Source organism: Melanotaenia boesemani, chromosome 10 (genome assembly GCF_017639745.1).
Source record: "Melanotaenia boesemani isolate fMelBoe1 chromosome 10, fMelBoe1.pri, whole genome shotgun sequence".
Taxonomy (NCBI): domain Eukaryota; kingdom Metazoa; phylum Chordata; class Actinopteri; order Atheriniformes; family Melanotaeniidae; genus Melanotaenia; species Melanotaenia boesemani.
In genome coordinates, this window is record NC_055691.1 from 2,458,749 (window position 1) to 2,473,430 (window position 14,682).

At 39.7% G+C, this 14,682-nt stretch overlaps 2 protein-coding genes across 2 annotated transcripts in view; one reads left to right on the forward strand and one right to left on the reverse strand.

Annotated features, from left to right (window-relative positions):
• Positions 1–914: 914 nt before the first annotated feature.
• prr33 (proline rich 33) lies at positions 915–9,431 on the forward strand. Its single transcript, XM_041996799.1, has 3 exons — positions 915–1,072; positions 1,393–1,440; positions 5,810–9,431. The coding sequence occupies exon 3, from the start codon at positions 5,825–5,827 to the stop codon at positions 8,963–8,965; it is 3,141 nt and encodes a 1,046-aa protein (XP_041852733.1). The 5' UTR covers positions 915–1,072; positions 1,393–1,440; positions 5,810–5,824; the 3' UTR covers positions 8,966–9,431.
• Positions 3,788–14,682, reverse strand: part of lsp1a (lymphocyte specific protein 1 a) — a 69,095-nt gene continuing 58,200 nt past the window's right edge. Inside the window, exon 13 of the mRNA XM_041996800.1 lies at positions 3,788–4,599. Within this exon, the coding sequence (XP_041852734.1) occupies positions 4,577–4,599 (23 nt within the window). The 3' untranslated portion in view covers positions 3,788–4,576. The remainder of the gene's footprint in view (positions 4,600–14,682) is intronic.

Consider the following 14,682-nt stretch of genomic DNA (forward strand, 5'->3'; position numbering starts at 1 on the left):
AATAATCCACATCTCTAAACGGGAAAACATGGCTTATGGTCAAACTTTCCTTCAAGCTTCACATATTATGTGTACTTTGTGCAAAATATTGATGTGAAACAAATATAAATAAACAAATATGTGTATTCAACCAATAAAATAACTTATTGCGAATCCCTGAATAAAATATTTTGCATTATATAAATTTCCGCTTGTTCAGATGTTTCATTCACTCTGTAATATGATACTGCAAATACACATCTATCATAAGAACAACAAAAGACCTTTATGCTTGTACCAGTGTCAGAATCAACCCTACTCCTTCAGGCGGCCTCAGGCATCACCTTCCAGCTTCTACAGTGCAGCCTTGACCCTCTTCCAGGAGGTTCCACAACATTCGAATGTTGGATCATGTGACTAAAACAGTTTTGGTTAGACAGGTTAACAATTAAGAGATGACAGTGACTGAAACAACCAACAGCTTGGCCAGGTGAGCCAGAGACACCTTGTGGCATGAACAGCCTTTGACGTGAATGTTCCTGTAATGTTCACCAGTGGAATCTCTCCACCAACTTGTTAGAACTGAAGGCTTTTACTGTAGATGAAGAAAGATTAACCCTGCTAGAACACAAACCTACTCCTCAAGCCAGATCCTAAAATGCCTTCAGGCTCCCATAGAAAAACAGGAATCTTACAGCAGCCAAAGAATGCTCAGAGGCTAATGTGATATGAATCCTCCATCATTCTACAGAGGACACTGTGAAGCCCCACGTCGGATCCTTGGGACACCCTTTCAGAGCCCCTGGGTGGCCCTTAGCTCCCACTTTTAGAGCTCTGAGGTGGTGAAACCTTAGGTGTTGGCCTGTTGGTGCTACATGTTGCCTTGCCTCGCTCTGCTGTCACAACATTGCTGCTGTCACTGAGCAGCCCACAGGGCTCAGGATTTATTTTTGGACTGCCATGGCGCCTGTTCCTTCCATTTGTAGGAAGGGGGGCCAAGCTGGGCTCAACATGAACCTGCCGTTCTAACACTCCGGGCTGGGACAAGCAGGCAGCAGCTGGCCGGCCGCCCCCTAAAGCAGCAGTCCTACAGGTAAACATTCCCTACCATTCCAGCTTTTCTTCTCCAGACAGAGCAGAGAGAACCTGTTGGTAGTGGTCAGGATGCAGAACACTTCAGCAGTGGAGCTCGGTAAATTTTCTGGTCATCAGTGAAAGCACCAGCGGGGCTGAGCTAAGTGTTAGCCCTGAACTTTCTCATCCCCCGGTGCCCTGTCATTCCTCTGTCGTGTTGACTGAACGGTGATCATGTTTTGATTTGAGCTGTAGTTTAGCTGTTGGGATTAAAGTCGTCTTTTTGAGTGTGATATTCTCCACTTAAGCAGAATCATTGTTCTCTCTTGTTCTGTGAAGGGGAACCTGCCTGGAGTGCTTTGAACTCCACTATCAAGTTTTTACCTGGTAAGTTCCTCTATTTTTCATCCTAACTCACTTTTTCCTGGTATGTGCCATGTTTGTGTAAAAGCCTCGTTACTTTGCTGGGGGTGGTGATACGATTTTGGGCTGCCTTCATTTTCTTAAAGAAGTCATTATTGAGCTGCTTGTTTTTTTTGTTTTTTTTTTTATTGCACAGCTATTATTACAGTTTCCTCTTTTGAACCTGCATCCTGAAGGCACTCCAAATACCAAAACTACCAAAGCCTTAAAAGGAGGAATGAGGATCAGGCAGGCTGAAAATTCAGGAGGGAGGGGCTGGTGGGGGGAGGGGGTACTGACACTGGCCTACATTTAACTGAAGGCTGAGGATAATAAAGATATTAAAGACTTGTTTATCTGCAGACGAGATGATTGATGTGAAGGTCAAAACGTCTTACAGCTATTTTATTCTAAATTGACATTTTTCCCAACACTTTCACTTTTGCAAAGCAACAAAGTTCACTACAAACTCATTCCACAATGTCCAAGCTGCAGGCTCATAAACCATTTATGTTATTGTGACCTCCTGTGATTGGATCTTCTCAGTGACAGAGTATTTCTGAAGCCCTATCCAATGTCAGCGGGCTGTGATGTCATGGGGTCAGGTGCTTTGCATTAACTTTCACCCTTCAGCAGATATATATGCTCAGATATAAGTATGCAGAGGAAGAAGCAGTCTCGCAGTCAGTTTTGTTTGTTATCTGCAGAAATGACCTCTTTTAACCCATTTAGAGCTAATTTAGTTCATGCATACATCAGAGCTGGAGGAGTTGTACCATTTAAACCCAAAACAACAAGTGTCACAGCATCTTTTTTAATACACAAAAGGTTTCTTTTATACATGCATACACACACACACACATACCCACACACAAATATATATATATATATATATATATATATAAACTTCTTCATTTCTTTACTCAACTGTACACAGGAAGTTTTATTACGTGTTCAAGCTCCTCATACACTGAACAAATTCATCCACTTTCTTGTGACACCCCCCCCCCCCCCCCCCCCCCCCCCCCCCCTTCACCCCCTCAGGCTGCATCAACAGAACAAACTCACTTTTGGTCATTTTAAATGGAAACTGTGGCTTCAGCCCAAAACTGCTAAAAGTCACACACTGAGCGCCCATGTGATACGAGCAGTACATGCAGATTTAAATAAAATTAAACATGTAGTCTGCAGCAGGTGAAATCAAGCATTTAGAAAAGGATGGAATATGATATGGAAAGGGAGAACAGTCATAACCCGCATATATAAAAAGATCGTAAGAACTATTGACCCAAACATTCATGAGAATACGTGTGACGTGTCTGCAGCTGATGACACAGTACTCCTGTGACACAAAGTTTGTTTCTGAAGGCTTCAAAGCAGCTGAACCTGCAGACTCTATCTGAACTGCATCATAGCACTGATTTATTGTTTTCAAGAAAGTGATGCAGCCTGTAAAAAGCCAGGAGTCTTAAAAAAGGGGGGGAGATGATTGGCAAGCGTCCTCTGCACACTAAAATTAGGCTCTGCAGAGGCTTCCAGAACCAAGTGGTAACATCATCCAGCAGGAGATCAGTCTGGTCCCTGCAGAGTTAATCTCTGGATGTTTAGAAAAAAAACTCATAATGATGTAATACAGCAGCACACTGCAGTGTTTTCTAAGAAAATCTTTTGCATGTGCTTTTTACCATAGATTAGAGGATATACGGAAACAATTTAATTTAATTTAATTTAATTTAATTTAATTTAATTTAATTTAATTTAATTTAATTTAATTTAATTTAATTAACTCTAACGGGCAAACTTTCAATCTATCCCTAAATGTATTATTTTTCTGTATGTTCTGTATGTTTGGCTGTCGTGTTTCACATAGAAGAAAATTGTTATGTCAACTCAAATTACACTCTGATGGAGTTAGAAACTGTCATCATGGTGACACATGCTGGTGTTGGTCCATTCACAGCATGGAGATCCCAGATCCTTTTAGTCACATTTTTTCACAAACACTCGGAGGTGTGTTCAGTTGGTGACTGAAATGTTATTGCATGCTGTTTGTGTACAGGTGTTCAGGATGCACCTCAAATCCTAACCTTGAAAAAAAAAAATAATAATAATAATAATTGAAATTCACAGATTTTCTGCATGAATCACTACTTATTCAGTAATAACTAAATTAAATGTCAGTGTATTTTGTTAGGGTTTTAAGTTTGGAAAAAAAAATTCAAATGTCAAATGTTATAACGTGTTTGGTTGCAGCTTTCTGACATCAATAATAATAATAATAATAATAATAGTATTATAATTAATATTTAATAAAACATTATGAAATGCAGTGAAGAGAAAAAGACTTTAATTTATTCAAGAAAAATGGTTATACACACATCAGATGGGTAAAATGTGTTTGCTGTGGTACAGAAACAGAGATGAAGGTGTCAGAGAGGGCAATGACAAAGTAATCGAAAGGCACTTTTAAAGATACAGTCCAGTTCAATCCAATTAATTGTAATGCAGCTATTTTCCAAATAAATCAATTTAATTACACTAAGCCACTAAGTCAAATTTGGGTAAATACTTAAACTGCACAAAAGTACAATATCATCAGTCACCTCATCAGTGTAATAAAAACGCACTATTTACAGTTTATCTATATTTGTCGCTTCCAAGCCCCATTTTTCAGATTGTTGTTTAACCAACATGTAAGTGTAGAACAGATGAAATAAAATCATGTGGAAGATGTGAACATTTCGTACTTAGACTCCTTCTGGTCAAACAAGTTTCTCAAAGTACCCCCATACAAAGATTACCTAGATGTCTGAAATAGTTTACTGGAAAACACTGTGGTGAAAAATAGAAATGGTAAAGCTCACAGTATGTACATAATACTAGATACAAAAGGCTGTTAAACAACAAAAAGAAAAAAAAAAAAAAAAAAACAGAAAATCTGAGAAAAATAAACATTTAATCATCAAATATTTTAGACTTGATCATTTGGATTGTTTGTGTTCAGGTGGGAGAGTCAAAAAAGGTAATTTATGGGATAAAGTGTAATCAGATTACTGAGACTGCAATTGTTGTCCAGATGTTGTAGTGAGATGAAGATGGAAACTGAAGAAAGGACACCATCTCAGTAATCACTGTGACATAAATCTGCAAAACAGAGAAAGAGAAAACATTTATTATACAAACATAGATATTTTGGTTTCAATATTTTCTGTCTCAAATGATAAAATTTCTTTTTAAGAATCATCAGAATTCATCAGCTCAAAGGCTGCAAAATTGACATTTCATTTCATATTTGAACTTTTTGCTGTAATAAAAGAAATATTTAGGTAAAATCTGAAATAAGAAGCAATTTCTGTGACTTGCAGGGTTCGAATTACGGGGAGCTAAGGGGAGCTCGACTCCCCTGAAAGGTACAGAAGCTCCCCTAAAGACATTCAACTGACACTTGAGGGGGAGCCCTAAAATAGTTCACTTTCAGGTTACACATAATTTTTCTAAAAGGTTCCTGATGCGTCTTGAAAAGAACAGCAATAATTTGACAGCTTTGTTTTATTTATTTATTTTAATTAATTAAATCCTCCAAATGTGATCAGTTTTGGTTCCTTCAGCACCGTGGACAGCAGCGTTGTTCGTTTGTAGCGTGCTGTTAGCGTCCACACAAAAAACACTTTATATGCTTTCTTTTGTGGTTGTTAAAAGAACTTTCCATCTCTGTGTCTGATTAAACAAGCTGCATACAGTAGCAGCAGAGGGTTTTTTTTTTAGTAACCATATTTTTGACTGCGCTACTCGCACTAATATGTATGCACACGCACATGATGTGCAAAGTCACGGTGCACGCCCGACAAAGGCTCCCCTAAACGCACCGTTGTAATTCGAGCCCTGGTGACTTGCATGGTGCCATTTGTTTTCAACATGGTAACAACAAACAGCCATTTCAGTTTAAAATGCACTAAAAATAAAGGTAACTGCAACCCAAACCTGCTGCTTGTTTATGGGTAAGTAGGCATATAATCAGAGCTAACGGTAGCACTAGAAAGTTTGCTTTTAGAGTTAGAAAAAGAGGCTTCAGCGAATAAATAAAAATGGAGGAATAGAAGGAAGCTGAATGTGAAAAATAATAAGCAGGTTTGATGTAAAGAGTGTTACACAGTGACATAGACGAATAATAGCACTGTCAATTTAGCATTTAAGCTAGCCCAGGAACAATGTTTCAGTAGAAAGAACAACTTATTATGGTGAGAACTTTGAACTTTCAAACTCTTTGTTATCTCTATGGGGGGGGGGGGGGGACGTTTTAGCAGTTTTAGAGTCTCTCTCTTCTGAGAGTGTATGACTTCTTTTTCCTTCGCAGGGTGCTGAAGCACTCATGGCTGTCGCTTATGGCACTGTTACCCAGTCAGGACTGCTTTCCCAGCAGTTCCCCCCGCCTCTGCTACCCAAGCCTGGAAAGGACAACGTCCGTCTTCAGAAACTCCTCAAGAGGACTGCCAAGAAAAAGGCTTCTGCTCAGACAGCACAGTCTGCAACACCTTTCCGCTCCAGCCTTTCCCCTGTAAATGAAGCTAGTCCTGACCTTGAGCACAGCGACCACTTCACTCCACCCCGGACCCCAGAGACACAACTCACCCTCTATGGCATCCAGCAACCCCCACGTTTCACTGTTAGGCCTCTCTATCAGCATGTGGCATCTCCTTACCCACAGCGAGCAGCTTACAGTAGAGCAGCCAGGTTGTCGCCTCAAACGGTGGCCATGCCTTCTTACTCTTACTCTCAGCACATCACTACAGTTTCATCATATTCTGCATTGGCTAACATCTCTGGAGTTTCAGCCTCTATGGGGCAAGCTACTGAGGGGACTGTGCATGAATCAAAAAAGCCACCATATAACACATTTACTGACACTCATGTTGGTCTGAGACCTGCTTCAGCTGCAGCTACTACACATTCAAAACCCACAAGTCCAGGTCCAACCCCATATCCAGTCCCAGGAAGTCAAGCTTTGATTCGACCTCTCACTGTGTTGACACCACTCGTCAAATCTAGAAGTCCACGTCCTACATTTAAAGCAACTGAGCCCTCAAAATCACCAAAACCAATGTTTGATGTCCCTAAAATTAGGATGTACACAGCAAGCACATCCTACTATGAGACATCCAGGACACCACCAGTCTATGATACAGCTGGTTTAACTGCTATTGGCAGCACAGCACCTCAGAGCAAAACATCAATGGAAACAAAACAAGATTTGACTCCAGCATCGGAGTTCAGAAGGAGTACAACAACAGCAGCTCAGCCTACCTCAATGGGCACAGATTCCCAGAGACAAACACCAACAACAGAAAACAAAAGAGGTGTGACGCCAACAGGAGAGATTAACACAATCAGGACTGATACATCTGAAGGCAAAGGAGCAACCCCATCATCAGAGATAAAAAGAGCCACACCAACATCTGAAATCAAAAGAGCCACACCAACATCTGAAATCAAAAGAGCCACACCAACATCTGAAATCAAAAGAGCCACTCCAACATCTGAAATCAAAAGAGCTACTCCATCATCAGAGATGAAAAGAGCCACCCCAACAGCTGAAGAAAGAGTTAAAACACCAACTTATGAGTTTCAAACATCAAAAACTTTTGCAGGACGGCCTAAAACTCCGGCATACCTCAAAGCCAGGGCCACAACCCCTGTCTTTGAAATTTCAAGACCCAATCCTCTTTTGTTTGCAGTGTCACCAATCACAGTAGAGACAGAGAGGTCAAGAACATCTCAAACAATTTTGACAACGAGTACTTCATCCATTTGCCAAACTGTGAAGACCGCTGAGCTTCCTGAGTCATTACCAAATGGGGACATTGACTCTGACATAACACCTACAGTTAAAGCAGTACAACAAAGTATTACAAAGTCAAAGTCAGAACCTGATCTTAGAGCAAAGAGTCCAACTATACCAGCAGGCTCCCAAAGACCTAAAACTCCAACATCTGTGCTATCAACATCAGAGGTGGCAGGCTATCAGAGGCCGAAGACTCCGACATACGAGGCCTCCCGACTTATGACCATATCACCCGGCTACAAAAGACCAAAGACACCCACATATGGGGCATCTGTTTCTAGTGTTTCACATTTAGCCTTTCAGAGACCCAGAACCCCAGTTTCTCAAAAGTCCAAGTCTGCCTATCGAGGACTTACACCAGCTGAGTATGCTGCTTATGGTGGCATCAAAACGTACTCACCTGCCTTTGGCATTTCAAGTTCAACAATGCCAACAAAAGAGGAGTTAAAAGATGAGAAAGAGGTTCCAGTAGAGCAAAGCCAACAACCAAGCACAAAGGAAGAAGCTACAATGGAGGTCTCAAAAGTAAGAGAAACCCCTGAAGATGTTGATAAACTCCACAAGGAACATGAGAAGGTTGCATCTACCCCTTCAGTTCCAGTCATTGTCGTTTCACAAGCATCTGACTCCCCAGGAACAATGTTACCACAAGAGACAAGTTTGGTATCTGCACCAAAACAAGAAACAACAGTGGCACCAAAACCTCCAGCAACAGTGGGGAAAATTTCAGAGAAACAAGAAATGGAAAAACAAATGCAAGAAACCAAACCAAAGACTCCTGAAACCAAAAATTCTTTGCCTAAAGGTGGTGACAAAGATCCCCTGAAGGCAGTCAAGAAACTTTTAGGGAAAGACAAAGTTCAGACAGCTAAGGAAAAAACTCCAAATGAGATAAAAGCTGATGTTTCAGTCCAAAATGAACCAATAAAACCTGATAACAAACTAAAACCTAAAGGCTCGAAGCCAGGTCCTGCAGCTCCAGCCCTGCCTGTAAAGGTACACGCTGCTGAATCAAGAACCAAAGACACTGAAAAAGTTAAGAAAGCTGAAACGAGTTCCGCAGATAAAGCTCCCTCTTCTCTTGAGAACAAAGAAGCAGATGAGAATCTCAAAGCAGCCGAGACCCTTCTCAAAGTCATGCAAAAGCCAAAGGGGATGAAGACTAAAACAAGTGGATGGTCCCGACTCAAGAAGCACATGGTGGTGGAGCAAGAGGAGCCCAAATTTCCAGAGACAGCCCCCCAGAAAGAGATCAGTGGGCAGGACCAGAGTGAAGAAAAAATAATACAAGAGAAGCCGGAGGATAAGTCCAGCACCCAAGAAGAAAACCAAACCAAAGAAGCTCCTAAGGCAACAAAGATGTGGGATGCCGTCCTCTTCCAAATGTTTTCTTCTAAAGAGAACATCATGCACCAGATTGAGATAAACAAGAGTGAGAAGGAAAAGAAGGATGAGACAAAGGATGAGCTAAAAGAGATACCTTCATTTGCGTACCGACTGCCTGTGTTGCTTTTTAGTCCAAGGTTTGACGCTAAGAAGCTGAAGGAGGCGGCATCGAGGCCGGTCACAAAGATTTCTACTGTGTTTGAAATGGGTCTGATTGGGCGAAAAGGTAAAGATGAGGAACCAAAAGACTTTAATAGAACTGCCAGAGGGTTCGCTGCAACTTAAGATTCATCTAATGCGAAGTGTCCGAAGAAAAAAAAATAAAAAAAACAAACACACACACACGCACACACACACACACACACACTTAAAAAAAAAAAAAAGAAAAAAAAGAACGTAGTGTGTTTGATGTTAAGGTGAAGAATTCTCAGCAGCAGATGTACAGGTCTGGTTATCGAAACAGTGCTGAGGAAAACTGGACCTGAAATTTATACTTGACAAATGCTTTGTGTGGCTGGTTGTCCGGATGTTACATGTTTGTATTTATGGATTAGCTGAAGGAGAAAGAGCTCCATTTGTCTTAAAGTCGTTCAGACGTCATTAAAGTGCTCATGTAAACTAAAGTTTCTCATTTGTTCCTTTCATTACACATCCAAAACAAAAGGTTATACTTTATTATACACAGCATTTTTTGTTGTTTATAAACCAACTATATTTTTACAGATAGTAAAAAAAAAAAAAAAAAAAAAAACAACGAAATAAAATAAAGGATTTTAAGACAAATAATTTAATTCTGTTTCTTATCATCATTTAGATATTCAGTTTTATTCAAATGATGCTACTTGCCTCAGGGCAAAACCTCTGAAAAGAAAGTAGTAGTATTTTTTTTATGGTTTTATTTATTTTGTGGTGGTGGGGCCTGTAGATGACTGTTTTTGACCATCTAACATAAATTAGATCAGCTTAGTCCTTTAAAATAAGGCAGACTACACAGACTGGGAGCAGAGATTTGCTTTAAATAAGTGCAAATGAGTTCATTTCAATATTTAAACGTGTGTAATGATTCAGTCTTGTTCACATAATCCTGAATAAAATGATAGAACTGGAAATCCTCGCTTCGCTTAGTTCTGGATAATCAACACTGAGTTGATAGCATTCTGCTTGAAGAAAGTTCTTTTTGACATCAACATAAAACATCATAAACACAGAATGGTGCTCGGGACAATGCTGGGTGAAAATACTGGACAGCTGTGTTTCCAGGTAAAAAACAGAGAAGAAAAGAAATAAATGAAACTTTCACAGAATGAATTGTTTTCTGTGACTTAAAGTTGGCTGCTGAAATAAGAGATTTTGAAAGCTGTCAGAGAGAAATGTGGAGATTAAAGTTGTTGAATCAGGTGAGAGGAGGCTCTGCTGTGATTGGTTGTTGTATAGGAGTATGTTTTTCGTGCATGTGTTGTTAGACATTGATTGCTTTTGTGATTTTAATATTTAACATTTATTGTTTCTTTTATTTCTGTGGACAGTGTGCTACCTTTACTTCACCGTGGTTATCTAATAGTCTGGTGTTAGCAGTTAGCAAATGTTAAGTTGTCATAGCTCTTTGCATTCTTTGCAGACTGAAGCTTCAAGACATCCCTTTCCACAGCAGACATTTTGACACAGCTTGTTACATTCTCCATGAGAAGCGAGCACTTTGGTCTTATTTTCGATGTAACAAGAACAAGAAAAAAGTTAGTTTTGGCTGGATTATTTAATACTTCATGAGACGCTTCATCTGCGCTGGAGCGGGGATTATGGTTTCACATATGAACCTTTCACATCCACAGAAAAGCTGAACAACTTTCTGCTTCATATTTTCCATGTTGATCACATCTATTTCAAATGTCTGACCAGTCACACAGTTGTTCTCAGGGCCCCACGAGAAGAAAGTTCTGCTCGGCTGATGTGTTAAGGACAAGCCGCAAGAACTCCTAAACCAGGGCCGTGAGAATAAAATGATGCAATTTCCAGAACTACAATTACAGGGGGCCTTCAGGGGAACCTTCTCAGACATGCACAGTGACTTTGCAACTCTCGTGAACATGCATATCTATTAGTGCATGTTCAAAAAACAACAGAAAACAAGAGTCAAAAAACATGATTGCTGCTTAAAACATCCTGCTCCTACAGTACCAAGTGGCAAAGTCTGCCTGTAAAAAGTGAAGCCTATGTGGAAGTGTAAAAAAATTGCAGTTCCCCCCTCATCCACTAGGGGCTCCAAAACAGAGCAAATCCCCATAGACTCCCATGTTAAAAACACCAACTTTACAGCAGAATTAAACATGTTTAAATCCTCTTAATCCATTTTCGGATTAATAGGTCAAGTTTACCTTCGTGACAACTGTAAGGGGGGGTGAAATTTTTTCTAACACATCTGTTCAGATGTTATTTAATCTTGAAATTGGGCATAATTAGGGGCGTGTCCTTTTGATTGACAGGTATCCAATATCTGCGGAAAGAGGGGAGAGCGCAGCACAAACACGGTTTTTACTTGGCTAACAGTGTGCCTTAGCTTTAGCCCGCCTACCTCCGTTAGCTAGTTAGCTACCGTTGCAAAGGGTTGGCTCAGTTAGCTCTTAGCTAAAGCTGTCAATCATCCACCCCCACCTTCACAGTCCCCCACTCAGCACAACCTCTTTGTCCATTTTTTGGACTTTCCCGGACTAACGACACGCGTGACGCTACCAAGATGGCGACGGTGGGAACTCCAAAAGAGCTTCATTTTTGCTCTTCAGAAATCTACTGGTGATGTCGCAGTGGCTCCGTCCATCTTTTATATACAGTCTATGTACAGTAGAGAGCTGATTCAGTGATAGAAAGTCTTGTTAGCACCACAAAAAGCAACATATTAAGCTATCACTGTTCATTCAGCTCACAGAACACAACAGACAAAGTGTCTGTCCACTACCCTGGAAGAAAAGAAACGGATCACCAGCATCACCAGCAAAATCTTATAAATAATGAAATAAAATAAATAAACACTGCACACAGAATAAAATTAATGTTATTCTTTTAAAGAAATATCAATACAACCTAAAGGAAAGCTCATGTGCATTTCAGGGGAGCCAAGCTTCCCTTAGCTCCCTGGTCAGTTTGTTCTTGCGGCCTCGAGAAGAAGAAGAAAGGGCTCCCTTCTCAGAGTACGTAACAAGCAGAATTCCTTTCACGTAGGATGCTTGTATGTTCAGGTCTTGCTCACTAAGCGCCTCACCAGGACTAATGAAACCAACTAATGAATGAAACAGAGTCACAGTTACTTAAATTTACCTCACCTGTACTCTGTACCCATAAGCAGTCCTAATCGGTGTGTTTGAGTGCTACGTAAAGGCTGATGGCTGTTGACATAAACTGCCAGTTATGTAAGCGGTGCAATGCAAGAAGGTTGCAATGAAGTCAGTCACTGATAGTGGTGTAAATCTCAAGTTTGATCAGGATATTATATTGTGATGTGAAATGATTCACCTGCAGTTCTGTTCTAGCCACTAGGAGTCGCTGAAGTCAAAGCAATGTGTGTGTTATTGTGAATGTTGACAGCTGAGTTAGACACTGAACGTATAAACAGTAAAGCCTGATACACACATAACGATATTTGGGCTGTTTTTGTCCCCATCGTACGGCAAACACCTGATCATCGTGAGATTTCCCTGTCCAATCATCATTTGGTCTGTGGTGTGTTACGAGCTACTTTGTCCTGATAATCTGCTCTGAAACGACTCGTAGCTAACAATGTTCAATATTTCAGAGCCGATTTCTGAGGAACACTGACGACTCGTGCATTCTGACTGCGTGGATGGTGACGCGGAACAGAATGTAGCCAATCAGAGAGCGAGCTGGCTGGGGAAAAAGGATGTAAATAAAGTCTGTGTTCACACCGTCTCCAGTCTGTTATTTTTTTCAATTTCTGTATTTGTCTGTTAACAATAGTTCCAAGACCACCATCTTTCCCTCGTCCTATATATCCTCTTCCATGCTGGGTGTTGTGTTTTCCAGTTGTTGCTATGTTTCTTCTTCTACGTTTTTGCCGGTTTTGATATGTTTCTTCTTCTACGTTTTTATATAGAACGCTAGATGCCTCGTCCACGTTGCCAGCCAACAAAGTCGAACGTCCGTGCCTGGCGGCCATCTTACCACAGGTAGCTCTCTCACCCATAACGCTGTTGGTAGTGTAAAAGTACTTTTCAGAGGACCATAACTTGATCAAATTTCAACAGATTTTCAAACGGTTTGGTTTGTTATAAACATGGGTGGATGTAATAATTATACTCAATTGTTATTAATGATTATGTTGTCCTAAAAATAATGTTATGAAACAGGTAGATTAATATTTCCTATTACAAATAGGCTATAAGAAAGGCTCTATGTTGAAATCCTTTAATGATTATGTTGTCCTAAAAATAATTTTCTGAAACAGGTAGATTAATATTTCCTATTACAAATAGGCTATAAGAAAGGCTCTATGTTGAAATCCCCACCCTGTACACAGATGTATATACTGTAGACACTGCATACTTGAATAATTGAGGCCTTGAGACCATACATGTAGGGGATAAACTTAACTGAACATTTTACCCACCTCTGACAATACTTCATCCGCCTCTCAATATAATGCATGCTCATAATGTACCATAATCACAGAATACACAATATAAATTTACCCCTTTCATGCGTAGCATCCACTACGGTGGACACCTATTTGACAGCTGTTTTCTAGTATATTCTTGGGTGGATATTTGTAATTTTGCCACTTCAGGGGACATCAGTGAGTCATGCAATACACTGTCACTTACTCTAGAATGAATATTTATATATGTAAATTCATACATTGTAATAACCAAACTTTCTTTAGTGATAAACAGGAAAATAAAAATGATAGCCATATTTTTATAGAATAGCCAGATAATATAAATATGAAAAGCTTATCTAATTAATAATTTTGAATAAACTGTCAAAATACATTTAAAAAATAAGGTACAATATGATCAAGAAATAAAAAAGCATCACTGTATGTGTCTCTGGAAGTAAAATACTGTATGCAAAAAACATGTGGCACTGTTTCTTATAATTCATGCTTGAAAGGGTTAATACCACTAATATTGGTATAAATAGTGAACGGTAACCTTCAGCATTATCAAATGTCCTCAATGTACAGTATAATTTACATTTACATATATGAAATCATAGAAAACCAGTCTGAAACACATTGTTTAGAAATATTTAATTAGGAGCTGAAACTCGGTGTCCGAAGACCCAACATCCACATTGCGCTAATGCCTCGTTTTCTTGTGTCAAGACTACGATGATTAGCGCAGCCATAAGCTGCACAAAAGTCCGGCATGTTCTCTTTGAAAAACAAATTTCCTGTAGAAATAAGAATGGAAGATGTTTTAAACAAACCAAACCCAAATTGAAAATCATGTGCAACTTTAGTTATATTGAAAAGAAACACCAATTCTGCCTCTGACTTCGACGTAAAATTACTAGGTGCTAGCTAGCAGCCTAGCCATACACAACGTTGACTAAACCGTTTTCTGAAGAGAAAATCTGCGATTTCAACATGTCCAAGCATCCAGGATTATAACCACGTTAATACTGTTTCTAATAAATCCAACCATTTGTAAATCCGTCAAAATTTCATCGAGATATGAATAATAATGTTTCAGCATATCACTGACCTTACCTTGGTTTACCTCAGGTCCGACAGATTCTGCCAGGAAGCGAACCTGTGGTAAGATGGCCGACCTGTGATGCCGTTTAAGACTCCGCCATAAGGCATCTAGCGTTCTATATATATCTATGGTTATTGCTATGTTTCTTCTTCTACGTTTTTGCCGGTTGTTGCTATGTTTCTTCTTCTACGTTTTTGCCGGTTGTTGCTATGTTTCTTCTTCTACGTTTTTTGCCGGTTTTGCACACACATAGTTTTTCTATTCTATTAGCGGTAATTAATATTAAATAGGCTA